This window comes from Eriocheir sinensis, chromosome 46 (genome assembly GCF_024679095.1).
Source record: "Eriocheir sinensis breed Jianghai 21 chromosome 46, ASM2467909v1, whole genome shotgun sequence".
In the NCBI taxonomy this organism is placed as follows: Eukaryota; Metazoa; Arthropoda; class Malacostraca; order Decapoda; family Varunidae; genus Eriocheir; species Eriocheir sinensis.
The window spans coordinates 19,883-45,000 of NC_066554.1; the positions used below are offsets into that span (position 1 = coordinate 19,883).

The 25,118-nt window shown below is 42.0% G+C and overlaps 1 protein-coding gene across 12 annotated transcripts in view; it reads right to left on the bottom strand.

The window, feature by feature from the left end:
• Window positions 1-25,118, bottom strand: part of LOC126980954 (RNA-binding protein fusilli-like) — a 111,279-nt gene that overhangs the window by 17,500 nt on the left and 68,661 nt on the right. For 6 of the 12 annotated variants that reach the window (XM_050831414.1, XM_050831410.1, XM_050831421.1 and 3 more), the window contains 4 exons: window positions 24,261-24,373; window positions 16,630-16,845; window positions 14,949-15,017; window positions 6,438-6,671 (listed from right to left, as the gene is read on the bottom strand). In XM_050831414.1, the coding sequence (XP_050687371.1) occupies window positions 6,438-6,671; window positions 14,949-15,017; window positions 16,630-16,845; window positions 24,261-24,373 (632 nt within the window). The remainder of the gene's footprint in view (window positions 1-6,437; window positions 6,672-14,948; window positions 15,018-16,629; window positions 16,846-24,260; window positions 24,374-25,118) is intronic. The other 6 variants (XM_050831411.1, XM_050831417.1, XM_050831415.1 and 3 more) reach the window with 3 other exon arrangements.

Here is a 25,118-nt window from a genome sequence, read left to right on the forward strand (position 1 = left end):
GTTTCCTGTGCACAACCAGACTGTCTCTTATCTGCTTCACTAGAAACCGTTTTTGTGCATAAGTAAGCAGGGTGGTCTAGTCTTTCATAGCCATTTTTAAACAGTGCTCCACTAGCTGATACACAGGTCAGCCAACCTACTCGGGCGGGAGCTACCAACTTTTGCGAATCGTCTGCAATTCTGTGGTATGCTGGGTCCCGAGTGTGGTTGTCTAACTAACAACACACTGCTGGGTGTGCGAGTGTTTAAGAAATTGAAACATAACTTTCGGGTGCTAGCACACCATAGTGGTGTGTTAACCTACGAAACAAAATTTTAGAAGTTTAAGAAAACGGGGGATTGACGCTGTGTCAAGTTGAACCAAACGCAACAGGGAGGAGGCGGCAGGAAGTTCAAACGCGGTTAACGTGTTAAGTCTCTCTCTCTCTCTCTCTCTCTCTCTCTCTCTCTTGCCATAGCCACAATGTTTGGAGGAAAATTTCTAGTGTGATATTACCTTTTAAGGTAGCGTGCGTGACGCCGATGGTAAGTAGGCGTGACCCATACATGTCAAAGCAGCGCGAAACTCGGGGATGATAATGCGCGAAACTTGGGATGGTAAGAATTTAGGACTAACGGCGAAACTCGAGGATCGCGAAACTCGGATAGAGTGAAACTCGAGAGAGTACTGTATATGACTAGCTTATTATCATTGCAATATTTCATATGATGACTGAGTAAATGCAATACAGTTTTTTTTATATGGATAATTATATTTTACCATCATCTAAAAAAAAGTATATAATATAATATCATATTTAGTATAGTTTATATATATAGTATATTTTTCTTGCTATCACTTTGAGGTTTTAAGAGATAACTAGGTAAGATGCGATTTATCCCATTCTGGTGACATGTGAAGGGCATCTGTTTCATGTATAGAGGTGTGCTTGTGTAGGAGGTGGTAGGGTGGCCAATGACAGCCCACCATATAACATGGACCAATCAGAATGAAGTTACGATGGAGTGTGGAATAGTGCTGGAACATGTATTGTGAGTGGGAGATTAAAACTTGACTGTGGCTTCCATTGAGCATTCAGCAACGTGATCCAAGTGTTCCACGCTCTCACTGCAAGCATTTAGCAGTTGAAGGTTTGACAGAAGATATTCAATAGGAAATACAGGGCTTGAGGCTTGATGCTACAGAATGCTTAAACTTTGACCTTGCTATCTTTCTTAGTCTATTCTTAACTCATTTCTTAAATGGAAACTTCATATCACATCTCTTGCTAAATCAGCTTCCTTGAGGCTAGGCATTTTGTAGCGTCTCCACTACTTTGTTTTCCCTCACAGATATTGTCCATAACAGAGTTCAAGTTGTAGGCAGGAGGAAATACAGATGATGGAAGATTGTTCCAAAGTTTACCAGCGTGAGGGATGAAAGAGCGAAGATGCTGGTTAACTCTTGCGTAAGGGATTTGGACAGTAAAGGGATGAGCTTGAGTAGAAAGTCGTGTGTGGCGAGGCCACGGGAGGGGGAGAGGCATGCAGTTAGCAAGTTCAGAAGAGCAGTCAGCATGAAAATATCGATAGAAGATAGAAAGAGAGGCAACATGGCAGTAAAATTTAAGAGGTAGAAGACTATCAGTAAGAGGAGGAGAGTTGATGAGACAAAGAGCCTTAGACTCCACTCTGTCCAAGAGAGCTGTGTGAGTGGAGCCCCCCCACACGTGAGATGCATACTCCATACGAGGACGGACAAGGCCCCTGTTAATGGATAGCAACTGTGCGGGGAAGAAGAACTGGCGGAGACGATACAGAACGCCCAGCCTCGAGGAAGCTGATTTAGTAAGAGAAGAGATATGAAGTTTCCAGTTGAGATTTTGAGTTAAGGACAGACCGAGGATGTTTAGTGTTGAAGAAGGTGATAGCTGAGTGTTGTCAAAGAATAGGGGATAGTTGTTTGGAAGATTATGTCGAGTGGATAAATGGAGAAACTGTGTTTTTGAGGCATTGAAGGACACCAAGTTCTTCTTGCTCCAATTGGAAATAATAATGAGGCTAAGCTTTACATTCACTGCCCCGCCGTGCCCCCGCCTGATTCAGTAGGACGTTCAGCGCCATCTTGGCAAGACTTGTTAGCACTATGGCATAACACTGCACAATGCTGTGTGGCCAATCAGTCCATTGAACTCAGGGACCAGGTGCCCACCCTTCCAGCACAACTCCTCATACAGCATCTCCTAGGGCTGTCTTGATACAACTTGCCTGCTCATTCCTCTCACCCAATGGGAACATTTTTGCTAGTTCTGTGGCTTTGATTGTTAGTTATGAAACTTGGGACTGTTTCTATCCTATTGCTTGACTTGAAATTGCTAGTTAGAAAAATGCTAGTCACAGGGCACCACTGTAATCTGTAAAATTACATAGTATAAGTTTGCAAACATTTTCTGTGCATATTTCTGCTGCACTGTAGAAAATGACATTGCACCTGGGATCTCCTTACCAAGTAGGTATCATTATTCCAAGAATGATGGTATGAGAAGGTGCCTCTTCATCATTGCTGCCAGGTTTCATCATTACTACTCCCCAGTCTCATACTCTTTACTGACACTCACCTTTTATTTTATTTTTGGTAGCATTTATTTTTGGTAGTATTTCTCATTTTATGCAAGTGCATTTTCTCCATTTTCTGTTCTATAAATTCTTTAGATCCAAACTAAGGTTACAAAACATTGCCCTTCACATACTCCAAGTTGTGCTACATGTTGGTCATCTGAGACACAAATTTCATTTTATGATGTCAAGCATACTGACTTTATGGCTCTTCAGCCAGATCGTGGAGAGTAGGGCCTCTATGGGTTTTGTGTCCATCCTTGGTGACATCTGCTGAGAAGTTTTTGTGATGTCATGTTCTGGTATACGACTTTTCCAATAGTATCTTGGCAAGGGAAAGCTTCCTTGTTTCATGATATTGGTGTGCTGTTTCTGCTGCTTAACTCTGTTATAGAAGCACCAAGAACTTTCACCTTTAGAGCAAAAATTATATCCAGGATGCTCTCATGCTCTCATAAAACTGATCAGCTTCTACTCCACATACATCATTGTCTACCCACATGATGAGCGACTCAAACCACTGATAGATATACAGTGCCTCTCAAAAAAAAAATATATATATTTCTAATGATATTTTATCATTAATACTGATGATGTAAACAAAAATCAGCTGTTGCACACGTGCATCATGGGGTGCACAGGATCTTCAAATTTTCCCTTTAAATATTTGAATTTTGCCGTAAAACTTCATGGGAATGTTGCCACAGGCCAGATATATTTGGAAGCTGCTCTAATCATTTTTTTTTTTTAAACAACCACTGGATGATCGTGTAAATTAAAGTCGAGTGAATTCCTTTTCACTACAGCAGTAACATATTCATATATAATCAACACTGTCTATATTGCTTTCTTAAAATAATTTATCATTCAATCAATCAATGGGGGCACACACCGGGGGGGGTGTCGCCTTGCCCACCCTATGAGTCTTCATGCAGGTCCCCCTTCCCAACCTGAGTACCTCCTGGCAGGATCTATCAACTGGCTCTAAGCAACAAACTCCATGGGCATCCACTTAACTTCCTCTACTCAGGATTGTCTTTTAGAGACAACCCAATGAGCAGGGTCGGCCTCTGGGTAATGCATGCCACGTGCCCATATAGCCAGAGTTGGCGTTGATGGACTATGCAGGTAATATGTCAAATCAGTATTACAGAGTAGTTGCCGGTTTGATACAAAGCCATTCCAACAATATCCCATGATTCTGCATAGACATTTATTACCAAATGCATTAATCTGCCTCTCCAAATCCCCATTTAGTGTCAATGTCTCACAACCAAAGAGTAAGACAGGGAGCACAAGTTACATAAAGATCCGGATCTTTGTCCTTCAACACAGGTATTGACATTGCCATATACTCGTGCTAAGCAAGTCCATAACACCGTAGGCCAGGCCAATCCTTCGTAGGACTTCCTGGTGAGACTCACCGTTGCTCTGAACTACACTACCAAGGTATGTGAAATTTTCCGAGATCTCAATGTCCTCGTCACACGCATGAACAGACTGTTCTACTGTTTCATCTAGCAAGCCTCCAAACACCTGTACATTGGTCTTGGCCCACGAGATCTGAAGTTCTAAGGGCTTCGCCTCCTTGTGCAGTGCCTCAAGAGCCATCACCAAAACCTCCAGCGACTCTGCAAGGATTACTGCATCATAAGCAAAAACAAAGTCAGTGACACTGGTATTGACAATGGATGCTCCACAATGACTCTGGTCCACAACTCTGCCTAGTACCTAGTCCATACAAGTGTTGAAAAGTGATAGGGCAAGGACACAGCCCTGCCTCACTCCCGCATTCTCGGGAAAGAAGCTGGACATGCCTCCCCACACACTTCACAGCACTCTCAGTCCCAGAATACAGGCCAGAAAATTGCCTTTGCAGGAATCCCACGGAGTTGCAGAAGATCCCAGAGTGCCTCGTGATGCAGTCATACGCCTTCTTGAGATCGACATAGCCTGCAAGCATCCCCTGTCGAAACTCACATCGGCGTTCCACCAGTACACGAAGCACTAGGATTTGGTCAGTTGTTGACTTACCAGGCATGAACCCAGATTGTTCAGGTCTCTGTAGCTTCAGCAGCTGGCTGCAAATTCGCATCAGCAATAGGTGGGCAAGAATGTACCTTGCCTGACATACTGAACAGTGTAATACCACGGTAGTTGTTGCAGTCCTGTTGGTCCCCTTTCCCTTTCCAGATAGGGATGACCAACCCCCTCTTCCAGTCTGGAGAAATGGTACCGGACTGCCATACGGCAGTCAAGACTGCATACAACCCGCGGATCATGGGCTCACCTCCAGCTTTGAGCAGTTCCACACTGATGTTACAGGTATCACGTGCCTTTCCACCCCTCAACTTCACCACAGCCTCTCTGATCTCATCAAGAGGGGTGGAGGGGGGTGTTGATGGGTGGATCAACATCCACCATCTGCAACCCAGCAACTGGAAGCTCCCCACTTGGAGGGTCTGCCATGTACAACTGCTCAAAGTACACAGCCGAACGAGCCCTCTGCCCATCCATGTCCAACATGAGGCAGCCATTAGCTGTTTGGATAGCGCTCACCTGAGAGGGAGACTTGGAGCAGAGCTTCTTCAGGGCTCGGTAAGTAGCCAGAGGTCATTTGCATTTAAATGGCCCTCAACTTCCTCAGCGAGACCCCTGATATACCTCTCCTTGCCTCTTCTCAGGAGAGCTCTAGTGATATATGACAGAGCCCTATTAAAATCTATCTGAATATTGCTATTTTCTTATTGATTTTTTGTTGCTATATCCTCTGGTAGTATCATTTCATTTATCTTAATTGCATACCTTTTACTTTACTCCTACTATCTGTGTCTTGGGTGTGTTAGAGTTACAGACTTTGTAAATTGCAGTAGTATTTGTACTCTTCCAGCTATACTCATTGCAGTGTGCTTGATTATAATAACAAAAGTCCAGTAGTGAATGTGGGGTGGGAATGAGGGAGTGACTTATTTTATTGTCAAATTCAGCAAAACACAGGAAGAAAATATGCTCCCAGGTTTCTTGTCTACTGCACTGCATGCAGCACTGCCTTGTGATTAACCACCTTAGAGGATCTTTTTTTCCGATAGGTGTTGATTTGTTTTGTATTAATCGCTTGTCTGTTTGCCTTGATAAAGGTAAAGGTCAAGGTAAAGTTGGGGACATATGCTATATAGCTGCACATGGCCTTTGGTTTTCATATCCATTGCATTGGCCCTTGAGCCTGTGGTGGGTAAGAACCCATTGCCCCAGGACACAGGGCCAGTGTGACATTTGGGTTACCACAGTTACCCATTTGCTGATCAGCCCAAAAGGGAGTATGAACAGGTGGGTGAGCTGCAGGCCGACTGCCCAGGTCAGGATTTGATCCCGAGTCTGTGTATTTGTAGCTATGCATGATGACCACTGCACCATGGAGGCCTTTGAATTCCTTACGTTTTAAGAGGAATAGGGGCCAGGCTAGGGCCAACCATCAGGCCCCACCAAGAAAGCCTACCAGCACCATAGGTCAAAAAAAAAAAAAAAAAAAAAAAAAAAAATAAAAAATAGAAAGGCTAATGATTTCCAAGGAAAAATTGCCATTCATTCAATATGTATCAAAATCTACTGAAAAAACAAGTTCTGTCTAGAGATCCTGTGCATAATAAAAAAAACAAGTCTTTATGAAAATTACTAGATCAAGAAAATGATTGCAAGTTTTAGAAAGCAGTAGCATAAGTTTGTTTAATTTTTACCTACAAAGTTAATGGAAACATCTGTTCTACTACAGACAGTTAAACTCCACAAAATTCATGTTCCAGCAACTAGGGAAAAGAAAACCCAGGAAAAATAGCCATACTTACATGTGCATTGTACACCATGTGTACCCCTTGGTAAACAATGCTCTTGGCCAGTTCTCCAAGAAACTCCAGGATGTGCTCCACTTGAGCCTCAAAGGGCAACCCTCTTAAACGGATACAGTCTTTTCTGGTCCCTGAAGTGATGATCTGCTGAGGCAAGAGTGGCACCTGGGGCAGCTGGGCAATGAGGGGCTGCTGCTGCTCATATGTGCGTGGGTCCATGGACCGGTTCAGCACCTGACATCACAAATTTATCATTAGAAGACAGTGGCAAGGAACACATATCTCTTTACAAAGTATGCAAGGAATAGTAAATACACACTCATAAACTTAAAATAACATGCACCAGTAGCAAATAACCAATACTGTCACACTACCTCAGAAAATGATGCAAAGAAATAAGATTTGGATCTGAAATAAGCATGCTTAGCAGCTTCAAACTCTAGCAACATTTGCAGAATATTTGCAAGGTGAAAACAGATAGTATTCTGCAAGAGATACATGCAAATACCTGAAAATTTAAAACACTGTCACTCTAAAAATTCCTTCCCCTTATTATTATTGACAATCTTGTACTTTGAAACCACGTGGTGGGTCAACAGCAACCCAGTGATACATTAGAGGTGCACTCCACTGTATTTTTTTTATCTTATCCATTATGCTTCCAATGTGTGAAAGCAGGATGACTTTATAATATGTATATCAGCACCATAAGCTTTAAATCAGTTCTCATAATTATATGAAGTAGATTTATAAAATAACTTCTCCGATGAGGAAGAGGCCCCCCAAAACACCCATTTGGCTATAGTCTGACACAAACGCGAGGTCCGTTTGGGTGGGGTCTGAACCTATTCACAGAGCTGCCACATCACCCCTAATACATGACTCTCATATGTCAGCTACATACAATTTGAACTGTGTATCAGATATCCTGTACACATTAACCCCTAAAGGACAAGTAACCTGCAGGAGGAAATATTGGTGGGTTCTGTAAAAGGATGAGTGTCCCACATGCGGACGCCTCCATTTCCTTTAATTTTCCTAGTTTCCTTGTGACCTTTTCTATTGTTCTACATCCGACATACACTAATCAAGAACCTTAGGCCTAAATACATGCATACATAGGCCTAGAGTCTCCGTCACACAGCTAGTTGTGATGGATAGTTTTTTTGTGTGTGGCTTCTGCATACAAGGGATTTTTTGCACATAAAGCCAAGTCCTTTACCTCATGTGCACACACAGACCTTATTTGCTTATTTCTAATTATTATTATTAATTTTTTTTGTATGATTTTCTTTGTTATATCACATGAGCTTTTACAAGAAATATACTTAAAAACATATGTTTTTTGCATCCTTATATCCTTTAGATTTTTTTGTATCCCTTATGGGTCAAATAAGACTTGGCAGCACTATGGCCAGGGGACTCCCTGGGCAGGCCTGTCCAACTGGACTTTATAACTGAGCCTGACTATAGTGGGGTGCCTCCTTAGCTGAATGGTAAATCATTGACTTCCTGCCTGGGTGGAAGCAGTTCAATCCTCAGCAGCAAATATTTATATTTCAATCTTTCAGGATTACGTCAACTTCTCAAGTGTTCATGACAGTGAGATGTTGTGTTTGATGTTGGGAAGGAAGTCCCATTACAGTGGCGGCAGCTGTGGTATCCTCTCCTGTTGTTGAGTTTCCCCCTGTGTTGGGAACAGGAAAATAGATGGCCCAGTCTCTCAGGAGTAGAAAATTGAAGACCAATAACTTAAGTACAGTAAACCCTCAGTTATCCGGGTGCACCGTATCCGACCTCGCCCGTATCCAGGAGTTTAAAAAAAAAAGATTTTTAACCCCCCCCCCCCAAAAAAAAAAAAAAAAAAAAAATTGTCGCGCGCCGCCATAAAGTCGTTCAAATTGCCCGTTTGATGCCGCTAAGCTCTGCTCGGGCGGCGTAACGCACCTGTAAGGCGCGCACCAGCTTGCACGTAGCAATGATATTGACTTCCTGGTGCGAAGGTTCGCAGGAAAGCTGTGTGCTTCACAGTACAAATGGCACGTAAACGTTCTTGCCGAGCGCTGCAGACCATATCGAAGTGACGAGAGTCAAGGCAGTGCAAGTTTACATGGCGGGGTGTCAAAGGACTGTTTAAATGAAACACAGTGCGAAACCTAGCTTAAGCCTTGATGACTGACTAAGTCCAGCCTGGACTAGGTGAGTAGGGCTCCGTCCCCGTGGAGAAGGCGTACAGGTCCGCTAGCACTTCTGCGGGAGTGAGGGCGGAATAAGAAATGCTGATAAGTACCGCCCTCGGTACGACATGTGAAAGAAGGATTTTAATCATTTTATCATGCTTACGGTAAGGCGAGTAAAGGGGCCCGCAGGGGTTCGAGAGTCCCGTGGGCCAGCCCGATCTGGAGGTGCGGGCTGGCCGTACATCGTGGTTACTTCTTGTGGCTGGCCTCCCCATGGTCCCGCTGGATGCACTGTGCAGGGGGTACCCCCCCCAACCGGATCGCAAGGGCAACACAGTGTAACTAAACAGCAACAGATCACCGCGCAAGCGGATGCACCAAGTTGTCATTGACTCCTTGGTTTCGTAGGCTTTCTAGCAGACCCAGCACTGCCACAAGAAACTTTTTACGGGTTCAGTTTTACAAAACTGGAAGGCCGATGCTCTGTGCTGTTCTTAGGTGCGCGCCCGCGGCTTTATCGCTGCGTAGCTGCGTTAACAACCTCGTGGCTACGAGCACCGCGGGCTTTACCACCCGGGTCAACCAGAAGGCATAGCTACAGAGCGATACCCGAAACGGTCCAGCTGGGCGGGATTCATCATACCATTTACCGGACCTCTGTCCGGTAAGTGTCGCGGTATTTCCGCCCACCCGGTAAATCTGCATTCATCAACCAGTTACCGGAGCCGTGGTAAGGCCAAAAGTTACCGCGGCTCCGAGCACCCGTAACTGAGTTACCGCAGGCGTGGTAAGTGGGTAGACACTGCCGCGGCTCATGTTCGGAATCGATTTTGAGCCTATGTATATTTTCCCTCGTGACGTGCCCTACACCATCAGAAGCAGAAAAGCATGCAGATTTAGGATCTGGGTTTATAAAAGCGATGTGACGAAAACCATCTGAGTACGAAGGAGTTGAAGAGAAATAAGTGCAAGAAAATGTGTATTCCCTATCATTTAACTCTGATTTTCGTATGTGTATTTACACATTATTGTTACAATTTTATGCTAGTGTGATGCAAAATTTTCTCAGGAAGATGATGGTGGTCTCCATTTTTCTCAAAAATGAATGTTGGGGTCAGGAAACGGGGTGGGAGTGAGGTGTGTCGTCGTCGGTATATAAAACACATTTTCTTGCACTTATTTCTCTTCAACTCCTTCGTACTCAGCTGGTTTTCGTCACATCGCTTTTATAAACCCAGATCCTAAATCTGCATGCTTTTCTGCTTCTGATGGTGTAGGGCACGTCACGAGGAAAAATATACATAGGCTCAAAATCGCCTCCAAACATGAGCCGCGGCAGTGTCTACCCACTTACCACGCCTGCGGTAACTCAGTTACGGGTGCTCGGAGCCGCGGTAACTTTTGGCCTTACCACGGCTCCGGTAACTGGTTGATGAATGTAGATTTACCGAGTGGGCGGAGATACCGCGACACTTACCAGACAGAGGTCCGGTAAATGGTATGATGAATCCAGCCCTATAGTATGTAAGTCTGTGGAACTGTCCACCCATATGACTTTTCCCTGCTTGTTAAAACACTGCAGAGAGAATAATGTTCTCATCTGTGACAGTCACCTCCCGTCTCAAGTCTCCAATATTCTTGCTGTGGAGTTTAACGTCGTAGAATTTTGCTCTGACCTCCTCCACACTACCCACAAAGCCACTCGCGACATTCACCTCAGCAGCCACAGCTTCCCACGCCCACACCCATTGCTTGGCTGCACCAGTGAGGCATGATGACAATGGCCCCCTAGCCAATTTTGGTTGCGAGGGGTGAGTATGGGCAAACATTAGAATAATACCCAATCTTGTGATAGCGAGGCACGCAGCTGGCGTCAGCGACGGAAAACTATAAAGGTAACATCCAAAAATGTTCAGAATATAGGCTACATAAGTGAGTATATTTTTATTTCAAGGATAAATATACAAGTAACGTGCATTCATTCGTAAAAAAACGCATCTAATTGAGGGATTACAACGCTAATTATTTGTTTTAAGGCAGTATTTACGCCTGTACAATACACATGTCTTGATTTTGAAGTCTGTGTATTAGTAAACAAACGACACGTGAAAGCTGAAATACAGCATCAAAGGTCGCATGTGATTGGCTATCCAGCCCAACCAATCGTTGCTAGGGTGCGAGTTACCGGAGCGTTACCGTACCGTTGATGAATCCCGTGTTTGAAAGATGCCGCAGCTCTGGTAGCGCTCCGGTAAATGTGAGAGATACCGGAGGCGTGGCTGGTAAGATTGATGAATCCGGGCGGTTAAACTGCCACAAATACCTGGGCTTTGCTGGGTTGGGTGCAGGCCCCGCTGCTGTGATTGGCCAGGCAGGGGAACATTATAGCTGCTGCCTGTGAACACAGGGATATAGGCACCCCAGCAATGGGTTAGCGGCTGAGGCTGTCGCGCCTAATTGCCGAATCCCAAGTAACAGATCCCCAAGGTGCAGCAGGACTGCGATAAGCCAGGGAGAGATTGCCGCGAGTGCTAACCGTGACGCCGCTGCTCGAACCCTTTTCTCTGAGCCCGGAGCACGTCAATCGCGCGCATTTCACTCCCTGGTGCAGTCTGACTGCTACAAAGCCATGGGGCGTACCATATTAGTATAGACAGAACACAGAAGCACCTATGCAGTACTCTGTCGTTGCATTTATGGCCTTTATGGATTTGATATCGAAAGCTGGGTTTTCGGGTCCGTAGACTTAACTTACACCATATCTGGGGTTTTTTCCATATCCGTGTGCCCCCGTGGCTCTATTAACCCGGATACCAAAGGGTTTACTGTAAATACACAGAAATTGATCTGGATTTGAGGAGAAAGTCCAATATGGAACGCTCATTAAAATTTCTACTCTCCTCTTTAGCTGATGAATTAAGTGTCTTTGGTTCCCATCTGGTTGGTTATGGGTTCAGTTCCCGGCACTAGATATTATATTTTTCCCTTCCTGGAGTAGATCAATTTCTCATGTATTTTGTGAAACCGAGACATCATGTTTAATTATGGGAAGCGAGCCCCATTAGGCTACATCTTGCACCATCACTTTTCAGTATGATCATATAAGACTTCTAGATAGATGCCCATTCATGCCAGCCTTCACAAGATGGGGAAGAATGGAGGGATAAAGTTTATGCAAATTCCACAAATCTTGAAGCTGCTTTATTGTATCACAGTTAGCTGCAAAAACCTTCTTTGTCTAGGGTTTTGTTTCCTCGACAGCCTTGTTTTTCACTAGATACTACAAAATAAATTAGCCACTTAAGTTGGTTTGGCTATCAGTGTTTTGATTTCATATATTAAAACTACACTTCTGTGACTTTTTTTTTGTTGTTGTTCACTGAATTTATTTTCAAAAGACTTTATGAAAAGATGAGGTCTAAGTCATCCCTGGAAACACATCTCACATATAAAGGTATTGTACCCCAAACATAACCAACAGAAAACATGTCAAAAGAGTTGAAGTGAAGTCTCAGAATACTAAATTCCTCCTTGTCACTTTTATCTCCTCCACTCTCTATCGTATTGACAAAAATCTTAAACCTTCCTTTGACTTTACAAACTAAATTTCCTTGCTTCATTGCATATTTCTTTCATGAGTGTAATCAGCAGTAGGAATCATTGGTCAAAGAGGTGGTAATGGCGGTGAAGTAAATTCTGGGCAGTCTCAAGCCAAGGGTATATAGGCTACTCTTTGCCTTGATGCAAGAAAGTATGCCTCGTGTCTTAGATGACACGGGTTCGATTCCCTGTAGTTGTTGAGAAAAGCTAGTACGTACTATCTTCATACAAGGTCAGTTTACTAGAGTTTCCAAATGCTCTTCATAGTGACAGTATTAGAACCATTGGTCAAACATTTACTTGAGGGCTGCTACGCTGTGCAGAGATAAAACAAGTTTTTTTTGGGAAACTAGCTGTATTTTGAGGGCTACCACAAACATTGCTTATGGTAGTCGTGAATTATATTATATCAATTACCGTAGTTGACGGCTTATAAGACGCACTCTTTTTTCCAAAAAAATGTCCCTGAAAATCCCCATGCGTCTTATAAGGTCAAGGTTCAGCTTTGGGTCACTGGCTAGTGAAGTTTTAGTGCAGCAATGGTACTTGAATTAAACTGCAAACTTCTCCGCAAATGTAAACAAGGTGGCGATCGCTTTGACAGCAACAACGCCAACTCTTTTCTAAAGTAACAGTGTGTAACAATAGTACTTACCACTACTTTATACAATATGACATCAGTCAGGAAGATAAACAAAGTAGTGGAAGGTTCTACACCAAACTGACAACACGCGCAAGACACGCTACGTTTTCTTAAGGATAGGGATCATTGTGGTAAGACAGACAGACCTCCATAAAACTGTTTAGTTTTGTTTGATTGATAATCTCAAACAATATATGGATAATATTGAAGAGATATTGAGAAAATAGGTTCTTATTGGATATTTACTATAGTCCGTTTTGCACCTGGAGCCTAGTGTTTTTAGTCAAATGCAAATGCCTTTCATAATGAACCTAATCCACTATCATTCTACTGTTCAGTGGTGAAAGTAACAAATAAGTACTATGCGAAATAAATCAACTACTGAGTATACAAGTAAAACTTTCAGTGTGGCAAGTCCAGCGTTCTTGGCTAGGCGAGAGGCAGCCTGCCTCATGCCGCTATCCAATCAGCGACCAGCTTCACATGCCATCATCAGTGATCGGCTTACCAGACCAGGATAGGGGAGTCTCAATAAATTAATAAACAGAAATGATACAATTATTGTCAGAAATGATACAATTATTGTCAATATAAACTGTTTTCTTTGATATTGTATGATTCTGATTTTCCTTAGGAAAGTAAATTATTATGTTTTCTCTATTTCTGGTAAGATTTAGGTAATTTATGATCTAATATTACTATGAAGGTAAAAATTATATATAGCATTGGAAAGAGCTCATTAAAATGAACATTTTGAGTGGTAAATGATCTCTCTAAGTTCAATTTTCAGGGAGATATGGGCATTTAACGTTCGATTACCCCGAATTTCCGGGTCAAAATTTTCACCCGATATAGTGAAATTGAGCCTAAATTTCTCACTTGCTGCCAGGTTTCAGAAAGTTTACCCTGATTTTTCTGATAATTCAAGGCGTCTGCTATAAAACACAACAGAGTAGTACTTAGGGTACATTTCATAAACATGGGAACCCCCCCAGGCCATGCATTACTTCTCTTATTACAAAACAGAGCGCTGTACTGGATTCATGAATGTTCTTCCTAAGAAATAATAAACAATATGTCCTCCAGTGCTTGAAAACACTGGGTGGACATCCATGTCACGTGACCAGCTGCGTACACGGATCCGTGTTCATTGTGATCCGCCTTTTGTTTGTAAACAAACGGGGGATAGCTAGGAACATGGGGGCAGCCTGGAACACAACACCGGATGCAGTCACCCTGGATCCAACGAGGAAGGAAGGAGAATAAATAGACGATATACTGACCAGCCGATGGCATGCGAAGGAACGGGCTACATGAAGCTAAGGTCAGTACTAGATTATATTATACTACAGTGGGCAAATCGCTTGGTCGGGATCTTGGTCTTGGTTTGTGAGATTAGGGTAGGTTAAATGGCTACGTTATATTAGGTTAAGTTAGATATGTGGGTGTACTACACATGTATATCCTTACCTAATCTATCTTACTTCCAAACTTAGACCAATAACCGAACTAAATGTTTCGTCCACCGTTGTATTTGATCTATCACTGACCATAAAGCTAACTTCACAAGAGAAGATAAAATGTTATCTTGGAAAATGAACGGTTCTGTTCGATGGTTTAGGGGAGAGAAGGGAGGGAGGGTAATTGAAGAGAGAGAGAGAGAGAGAGAGAGAGAGAGAGAGAGAGAGAGAGAGAGAGAGAGAGAGAGAGAGAGAGAGAGAGAAAGGGGGGGGGGGGGATCACGTCAGTACGAATGAGATTAGTGCTGAGGGAAGCTATGCGTCAGCTAGACAGGTCGGTCCTGGCCACGACTCCCAACTACTAGCTACCACCACCACCACCAAAAAAGTTCAAGAACTTGCTGTTTTCTCTCCATACACAAAAACACTCCACACCAGAGCATACAATACCACCACCATCGGCTAAATCATCACACCCACCACCACTCTTCTACCCTATTTATCACCACCACCACCATCAAAAGTTTTGCTTCCACCACCATAACCCTGTTACCCTGTCCACCACCACCATCCTGTTACCCTAACCACCACCACCACCACCAGCCCCACGTATGTCTGCGCTACGCACCCCGTCACCTCGCCCGCAGCGACGCCCTCCTTCCCCGTCCTCCACACGAATCTGTCTCATCATGGCGGCCTGAGCGCCACGAATCCAGAAGGATAAGCAGACGTGTAGCAATTCATGTAAAGTGGAAGAAAACACCAATATATCAGAAAAAAAACACTTCTCATAACAATACCTCTGATGGAGACTAGAAGACTACTTAAGATAAATGGATTAGGGGGTAATTATTTTATAATATTGCATGTCTAGTCACATTGGATAAAGAAATGAGTCTGGTTAAAGATCGGAAAGCTGAGTACGAATCGTAGTGGGCGAGTTATTGTGTGGAAGAGTGAGTTAGGTGTGTGGAAAAGCAAGGATCATCGTAATCGGCGAGTGCTATGTTGAGTGCCGATGTCCCAGTTGGTGCTTGGATCGGCTGATGTGTAACTGTGGGAGTATGAGCACAATGTGCACGAGCTACAGGAGTAAAAGTATGAGGAAAGAAGGTATACGTTGGTGGGCTGAGGAATACTAGTGTGAGGTAGGCTTACTAGCCTAGCGCCTGGAAGGGCGCTACATTAATTGGTCACAGTGTGTAAATGGGTTATCTAGTCGAACAGGAATACTTTGGATAGACAGGTAGGGTACATAATTACTGTTTACAATCTGTAGATGATAGCTTGTGCCTTTGGTAGATGATGAATGGATAAAAATATTTATAGTTTGTGACCTGCAGGAGAAAATGTCATGCAGAGCGAAGTGGTAACTCTTGTCATCTTGACTTACCTTTGCTATTGCACCAGGGTAAGCGTGGAAATATAATTATAATTAATGATATATCAGAATATCCCGGGACTCCAACTTGAGTCCTGGATGTTATTCGATTAGATTTTCCAGTTCATAAAACGAGATTTTGGAGAACATTCAAGTGATACCCGCAATGTTCTCCGATAAATAAAGATTAAAAGTTCCGTTAATGATAAAAACAAAGCATCTACAACATTAATTGTTGGCTGAAAAGTTACAACTTTTATAACTAAGAAAAAAGTAATGCACTCATACAACTAACATAAAACGGTAATGTAATGGACATTCACAGTTTTCTTACGAGTTTATAATTTTCTATACCATGAAGTGCTAGAAAACTAGCTATTTGAAATCGAGCCTGTTATTTAGGTGTAATATCTAGAGAAGGTCGTTTCAAAGCAAAGAAAGTTGTGGAATATGAAAGTTGTTCATGACCACTTACATGGAGTCCATTAAATGAAATCTTTGAGTTACAAAGCTTTGTAATGATGTAGGAGTGGGCATGGTCTACAAATTGTCACTTGAATGAGTCTGTAACGCTCCATAAAGATAAGATTATGAAAATCTGTACTGCTAGAAAAAAAGAGGCTGTAACCACCGATTAGTGGATCCTGGGAAAGTGTCTTTCTAGCTGTGCTACCTGGCACTATTCACTATACAGAGGCATGTTACCACTCTGAGGTAATGCCAGATTGCGAAAACGCCGAATACGGAAATATCAGTGTATCGTACCAAAATGTTAAGTAAAAAATTTCATTAGAAAGTATTGTCGCAAAAAAAACTAAATGCCGTGAGGTTGCATTACATTATCTAATCCCGGATCACATTGTCCATCTCTATCACATTAAATGCGTAACGTTACATATGTGAATTAAGGTAGTATAGGGTCTCTTACCTGCTGCACCTCTGCCGTAGTGGAGCGGAATAGCTCAATGTAGCGTGAGCCTATTATCTCCCGGTGCTTTGCGAGGGCCTTGGTGCTATCATCCTCCGACCCGAAAAGGACAAAGGCGTCTCCCGTTGCTCGTCCGTCAGGTTTTCTCACAAATAGAACGCCATCCTCATTGTCGAGAATTTGGCATCCATTTTCGCCAGATTCAAAGAATTCAACCTGTGAAACACACACAGAAAAAATAGATACAAATTAGCATCGATATAATAATCAAAGAAAATTGAAGAAAATAAATCATCTTTCCCATTCTAGTAATCGGGTGGGTTCTCAATGGACCGTATTGGCTATAACAGGCAGCGCCACACGTGGCCACTCGGTAAACTGTCAAAGCAGTACTTTCCATAGAACTCAAATTATGTACTAGTGCGTCTAAGGCTGCCTTCAGGATATAAGGCCTTGGTGCAGCCAACGACTGCTCACGCTTTACTCCTACCCGATTTCCTGACTCTACTCTTTGACATGGAGAAAAACTGAAATCGGGTAGGAGTGAAATGTGTGCAATCATCGGCTTGGGGCGACGGCGGCATCATGGCCGTGTATCCCTGAGACAGCCTCAGACGCACTCTAGTCTATAACTTGAACTCTATTAAAAGGACAGCTTGGAGTTGAGTGGCCACATGTGGCGCTGCCTGTATAGCCAATACGGTCCATTACACATGGATATGGATAAGGGATGTGTTTCAGGGAAAAAAAATACAAAAAAGAGAAACGAAGATGGTTAAACGTTATACGAGAGGAAAGGGACGAGAATAATCTTAGTAAATGACAATACTGAAGGATAAAAAAAAGAGGAGCTAGAAATCACCATCTTGGTCTCTTATCGCTATCAGTTAAGGTCATCGATAGAGTGTCTGTCGTCAAGAGGGCAACGCAACTCAAGCCCTAATCTAAGGCCGAGTTTCTATCATGGCCTTTTTCATGTTGTTACGACCATTTTCGTGTGTGTGTGTGTGTGTGTGTGTGTGTGTGTGTGTGTGTGTGTGTGTGTAAAATTTACTTATGATCATGATCACATGCTAGACTCGTGACACAGCCAGGACTCTCCGGAGAACGCTTTGGAGCTCATTTAACCGATCTATGGAAACAGCAGTTTATCATTATCTCATCAGAGAAACTGCAATAACGCAGAAGAAAACCTCGAAATATAAAAGTTAATGTAATGATATAATAAAATACGGTATGATACAGGACATGCTCTTTATTTTCTTGGACCTCTCAACCAAACTCCCTCCTTATCAACATAAGCATCTTTCGGCTTGAGCAGGACTCGAACTTCAATCGACTGGAATGGTAGACCGATACCTCGAGAATTGAATTTCGGAATTACTTTAGATTTTGAGGAAAATTTCCTTAGATTTAAAGATTTTATTGCAGATTTCACTCGGTTACTCCAGAATTATTTCAAATATATATTTTTTTTCACATAGGTAATATGTGTATTTGCATAGTATATGTATTAAAAATATATGTAATGATTATCTAAGGATTGTAGTGGTAAAAAGTAATAATAGCACTTTCATTTTGCAGCTTAAAACGTAGGATATTAAAACAACATGCGAGTTAAATTGCATCGTTTATGAGGACGAGGGCTTTCTATTAATACTCAGCAGCTCCTGAGAAATTCACAACACATCTTCATTCATGATACCACAACTAAGCAACATGTATTCAACTTATCATGCCTAGTAAGTGGATGATTTCACAAAAAGACATATTGATATCCCTAATTTTGAAATGGAGTTACTGCACAGCACTGTTAACTAATACCAAGATATGCTGATAAGCCACAAAATATTTCTATGTTACAGAAAACTCTATTGGTGAAAGAAAATGAAAAATACTTTGCAAAAAAAAATATAGCACATCTTGGTATACTCACAAAAAATAATCAATATTGATAACTTTTTTTTTTTCAAAGGAAGCAACTATAGGGTAATAAAAAGAAAGTGTAGAAAAGAAAGTCCGCTAACCACTAATCTCTTGATACACTCCTCTTGAAAGAGGTCAAGTCATAGGCAGGAGGAAATACAGACGAAGGAAGGCTGTTTCAGAGTTTAACAGTGTAAGGGATGAAAGGGTGAAGATGCTGGTTAACTCTTACATAAGGGGTTTGGACAGTATAAGGATGAGCTAGAGTAGAAAGTCGAATGCAGTGGGGCTGCGAGAGGGGAGGAGGCATGCAGTTAGCAAGTTCAGAAGAGCAGTCAGCATGAAAATATCGATAGAAGATAGAAAAAAGATGCAACATGGCTGTGGAATTTAAGAGGTAGAAGACTGTCAGTATGAGAAGGGGAGTTGATGAGGTGAAGAGCCTTTGACTCTACTCTGTCCATGAGAGCTGTGTGAGTGGAGCCCCCCCACACATGAGATGCATATTCCATACGAGGGTGGACAAGGCCCCTGTATATGAAAAGCATCTGTGCGGGGGAAAAGAACTGGCGGAGATCATACAGAATGCCCAACCTCGAGGAAGCTGATTTAGTAAGCGAGTAGATGTGAAGTTTCCAGTTGAGATTTTGAGTTAAGGATAGACCGAGGATGCTTAGTGTAGAAGGTGACAGCTGAGTGTAGTCGAAGAATGGGGGATAGGTACACTCGGCCCTCGATTTAACGGACACGTCCTAGTTTTTTGGTTATAACTTTTTTATATTTATTTAGTGCTTTCCAATTTTTTTTCTGACTATTAATCTGTATTAACAGATCTTTCATTTGCCACCAAACACGCCTTCCGAGCTTCAGTAGTTTTTGCTCGAGCTTGACCAGAAATCGCGACGAAAATTCGCCGAATCTGACTCATTTCACGCGGCGCGACGAAAAACCTTCCTGACGCCACAAAAAAATAATATATATGCATAAAAAATCATATATGAACACTTCAATATGTTGACTATCTTGTATTAAAACCATTTTAAGATATCTATATTAAAAAGTTACTATTTTTATATAATCATTTCACTATATAAATCAACCTATATTAAGCACCTTATGATACATGTTATTTTTTTTTTTAGTATTCAACCATATTTCTTCCCATTTATGAATAATACATTTAATTTGCTTACTTTTGATACCAAATATCTATATCTATATCTATATATATATATATATATATATATATATATATATATATATATATATATATATATTAATGTATTATTCATAAATGGGAAGAAATATGGTTGAATACTAAAAAAAATAGAAATAACATGTATAATAAGGCTTATTATAGGTTGATTTATATAATGAAATGATTATTATTAATTATATAAAAATAGTAACTTTTTATATAGATATCTTAAAATGGCTTTAATACAAGATAGTCAACATATTGCAGTGTTCATATATGATTTTTTTTATGCAAATACATTAATTTCTGTGGCGTCAGGAAGTTTTTTCGTCGCGGCGCGTGAAACGAGTCAGATTCGGCGAATTTTCGTCGCGACTTCTGGTCGAGCTCGAGCAAAAACTACTGAAGCTAGGAAGGCGTGATTGGTGGCAAATGAAAGCTCTTGGAAGTCTTTTATCATCTCTGGTGATCAAGCCATCTCCACCACTCCAAAACCAATTCTCTTCCTAAAAACATGTAACCAACCCCTCTCAGTAATTGGTGTTAGACCTGTATGTTGCATTTTCTCCATTTACTGGTTAATATACCTCTAACAATTATTATTATTTCTCCTTCCTGCCCCAATACTTCCTTCTGTTTTCTCGTAGTGAGTTTTGATCACATCTGAGACGCTCTACATAGAAGGCTGTATATATATATATATATATATATATATATATATATATATATATATATATATATATATATATATATATATATCCTTCTACATTAAAAGTAAGGCCATGGTCAATCAATAATGAATATTATACAGAAGTGTTAACACATGGAACAGCTTGCGGGACGAGGTGGTGGAGGCGAACAGTATCCAACAAATGAAGGAAAGGCTGGATAAATGTAGATATGGAGGTGGGACTATTAGAGCTTAGCTCGGGCCCGGTAGACTACAAATAGGTAAATACACACACACCATCTTAGATGCAACGCCTCTATCTACACTGTGTGTGTGTGTGTGTGTGTGTGTGTGTGTGTGCAATAATCTTTAAGCCTACTCCACTTCCTCCTGCCCCTCTTCCTCCTTTCGCTGCTGCAGCATCTAATTCAACTTTTCCTCTTCTCACCCTTGTGTTAATCCTCATGTAAGTCATTATCAGCTTAGGTCTTCGATTTTAGTTTGGCCTTTTTACAACAGCAACACCTTGTCCACCATCTCCTGACGGCATTTTCGCCAAAAAAAAAAAAATAATAATAAATAATAAATAAAAAAAAATAAAAAAATAAAAAAATAAAAAAATAATAATAATAAAAAAAAAAAAAAATTATCGTGGACCTCGCAAACTAGAAGATTCGCAAAGTAAAAAACAGCAAAGTAGGAAAACCATGTGTTACTGCTGAACTATATCCCCGGGGGCGCGTCGCTTCACTCACTCACCACCTCTGGGATAGGAAGGAAGGAATAGGAAGTATGGGATAGGATTCGTAGTAGTGTAATTTAAAGATCATTGGTTTGTGCCACACTGTCAAAAGCTTTCGAGATGACCGAGGACACGTCAACAGTTTCACCAAAACGGCTAAAAAGGAATGACCAGGAATGACATAGAAATGCAAGATCACCAGTAGAACGCCCCCTTCCAGAATACGTACCAGTGATCAGAGAGTAGGTCAAAGTAAGAATTTTCTTGTTAAGTAAGGATTATTTTATGAGCTTAAAAAAACACAAGACAGCAAAACTATAAAACAGTAGGTTACAGACAAAGTGGTTACCCGTCTTTGGTACAGGTTGTATGATTGCCCATTTCCAGCTGTTAGTAAAAAAAGGTAATCTTGAAAGGCAGAAACTAAGTTTGACCAGGCCGATTATCAGCAAAGAAACATAGATTTTAAGTGTGATAGGAGGTATTCCCTCAGGTCCATAATTCTTCTGAGGTTTTAGGCTAGGGAGAGCATAGAAAATATCATACTTAAGAAATTTAACATCAGGTATAATAAAGTCATCCAGAGTGGACTTTAAAGCCCAAGTTTAAGCTAAAAGTTTAGCTTTATAGACATGTGAAAGCTGTAGTGCGGTCAGGATTAATGAAACGGAAGTGGGAGAGATGATGAAGTAAAATGGTTGGGTATATATTTTTTGGGCTAGATGCCAGATATTATGGATATGTAACCTAGCATGGGAGCAGGGTGAGGTGGCAGAGGATTGGAGAAAGGCTATTGGTGTGCCGCTGTACAAAGGGAAATGAAGCAGAGGTGATTGTAATAGTTACAGGGGTGTTACTAGTTTTTAAGGTGGTTATTTAGCGTGGAGCATGTTACGTTTTTTGTGTTTAGGCTCGGACTGTTACCTCACTCGTCAGCTCAGTGTGGCAGGAAAAGTATATGGAAGGGTTTTAAATGAGAGGGTGAAGGAAATAACTGAGAAAAGTGTAGGAGATGAACAAGGGTTTTTTAGGAAAGGGAGGGGTTGTGTAGACCAAATATTTGCACTGAAAATATTTATTGAAAAATACCTAGAAAAGGATAGGAAGCTGTTTGCTGCTTTCATGGGGTTGACAGGAAGGGGTTATGGGATGTTCTAAGGATATATGGTGTGGGAGGGTGTTTGCTGGAGGGAATCCGATCCTTCTATAAGGATGCGAGTGCCTCTGTACGCGTGAATGGTGAGTTGGGTGAGAGTTTTGGTGTTGGTGTGGGTGTGTCCCGGTGTGAGACAGGGGTGTGTGATGACACCACGACTCTTTTAACGTGTACATTGACGGTTGTATGAAAGAAATGAAAGCCAGAGTGGAGGAACTAGGTCCAAGGTTGAAAGTGAGAGATACGGAGGAGTCATTGGTGGCGGGCCTGTTTGCAGATGATACAGTATTGGTGGGAGAGAACGAGGGACGCTGCAGAGGATAGTGGATGAGTTTGACAGGGCGTATAAGAGGAGAAAGCTGAGGGTAAATGCTGGAAGGAGTAAGGTTATGGTATTTGAGATGGGAAGGGAGCAGGTCATTAATTTTGCAAAGCCGTACAAAGTTACAGTAGAGGGTACAACAAAGTGAAGGATATGTTTAGGGGAGGAGAGAATGGAGGAGGTGACTGAGTTTAAATATTTAGGAACAGTTTTATGTAAGCATGGAAGTATGGAAGATGAGGTGAAGGAAAGAACAGTGAAGGGCAGACAGGTAGTAGGTACATTGGAGAGAGTTATGAAAGGAAGAAGTGGGAGCATGGAGGTAAAGAGGGGAACAAGAAACAGTATTATCCTGCCAACTCTGTCATATGCATCAGAGACGTGGACATGGAATGCAGCACAGCAATCGAGAATACGTGCAGTGGAAATGAGTTATATAAGAGGTGCATGTGGTGTGTCAGGATGAGATGGAGAAAGTAATGAAAGCGCGTATGAGCGGTTTGGTATGAAGGGATTTGGACAGAATAGGGATAAGCACAGTCATGTGCAACGGGGCCGCGAGAGGGGGGAAGCATGCAGTTACCAAGTTCAGAAGAGCAGTCAGAATGAAAATATCAATAGCGGATAAAAAGATGAAACACTGCAGCGGAATTTAAGAGGTGAAAGACTGCTTGTAAGAAAAGGGGAACTGAAGAGACGAAGAGCTTTTGATTCCACTCTGTCTAGCAGTACCGTGTGTGTGGAGCCCCCCCACCCTACCCATGAGATGCTTCTCCTTACAAGGGGAGACAAGGCCCATGTATACGGGAAGCATATGTGCGGGGGAGAAGAACCGGCGGAGACAATACAGAAAGCCCAACCTTGAGGAAGCTGATTTAACAAAAAAGGAAATATGAAGTTTCCAGTTAAGATTCTGAGTTAAGGACAGACCGAGAATGTTTATTGTAGAAGTAGGAGACAGCTATGTGTTGTCGAAGAATAGAGGATAGGTGTTTGGAAGATTGTGTCGAGTTAACAGATGGAGAAATTGAGTTTTTGAGGCATTGAAGGACACCAAGTTCCTTCTGCCCCATTCAGAAATGATAGCAAGGTCTGAGGTTAAGCATTTTGCAGCGCCCAGCTTAGAATCATGCAATTCCTGGAGGGAGGGTCTTCTGGCAAAAGATGTTGAGTAGTGCTGAGTAAAGTCATTAGCATATGAGTGGATAAGAGTTTGTGTTGGAAAGAAGACCATTAATAAATGACAAAAAGAGTGGGGGATAAAACAGAGCCCGGTGGGACATCACTGTTAATAGGTTTAGGGGAAGAACAGTGACCGTCTACCACAGCAGAGATAGATCAGCCAGAAAGGAAACTGGAGATAAAATTACAGAGAAAGGGATAGAATCCGAAGGAGAGTAGTTTAGAAGGCAAAGATTTGCCAAGAGTTATAATGCATTATTTATGAGGGAGCATTCACCATGTCAAGAGAGTCCGGGGGCATGAGATAAGATTTGCTGGATGATTATTATTATTGGGAAGGGGATCAAGGTCCAGCGCCAGCCAATGCCGCACCGCCACACAGCAGTCAGGAGCTGGAGCGAGAGCTATAGAAGACAGTTGCACTATGCCACTTACCACTTGCTTAGGAGTGCAGTCGTAGGGTAGACCCCTCATCCTGATGATTACCTGGCCGCCACGGGACAAGAAGGTCTGGGCCTCATTGTTGCTGCCTAGAGATGAAAACAATTCTGGTGTTAGAACAGCTCACTCTGGGAGAGCTGATCTCGTTTACAAGTGCGAGAAGAAAAGTCATATTCTCTACGGCCTGCCAACCATTCCAACACAAGAAAGTTCAAGCAAATAGTTTTAGTAGTACATGGACGTGTTGATTTTCTCCAAAAGCTATAAATCTAAATGGCAGGCTAATATCTTACAAAAGATTAAGGACAAACCCAGCAAAAAGGTTGCCTATATTGAAATGTCTACAATGAAACAAATTATAAACTCTGCAGAGGACACGAGTGTAGAGGATTCTGACTAACAGTCAGAGCCTAATCAGACTGATGCATCATATGTTTTGGAATTTGCCCTTTGCCAAGTTTCACTAATTTTGAAGCGATTATTTTGCATAAATGCAGAACGATATTGATTATCGGGGGCACTGAGGTCTACAATACGAAGAAATCGATATTTTTTTTCAATTCCTACATATGCGTACTCTATTACCATCTAATAATACTGCGAAACTATCATATTAGAGCGAAATTACATTATCACGAGCTAGCGGCCATTAAAAAAAATCAAACAAAGGAATGGGCGTGGTGCAACATTTGTTAACATCGCACTGTATACTGTTTTTCGGTGATTTTCGTGGCAGAGTTTGTGCCTCTTGCCCCCACACTTGGCAGAGGCACATGCGGTGGCAACGTTATAAATCTAGAGTCTTGGCAACTCTCAGGACAATTTGGACCCATAAGTAATGGGGGGGGGGGA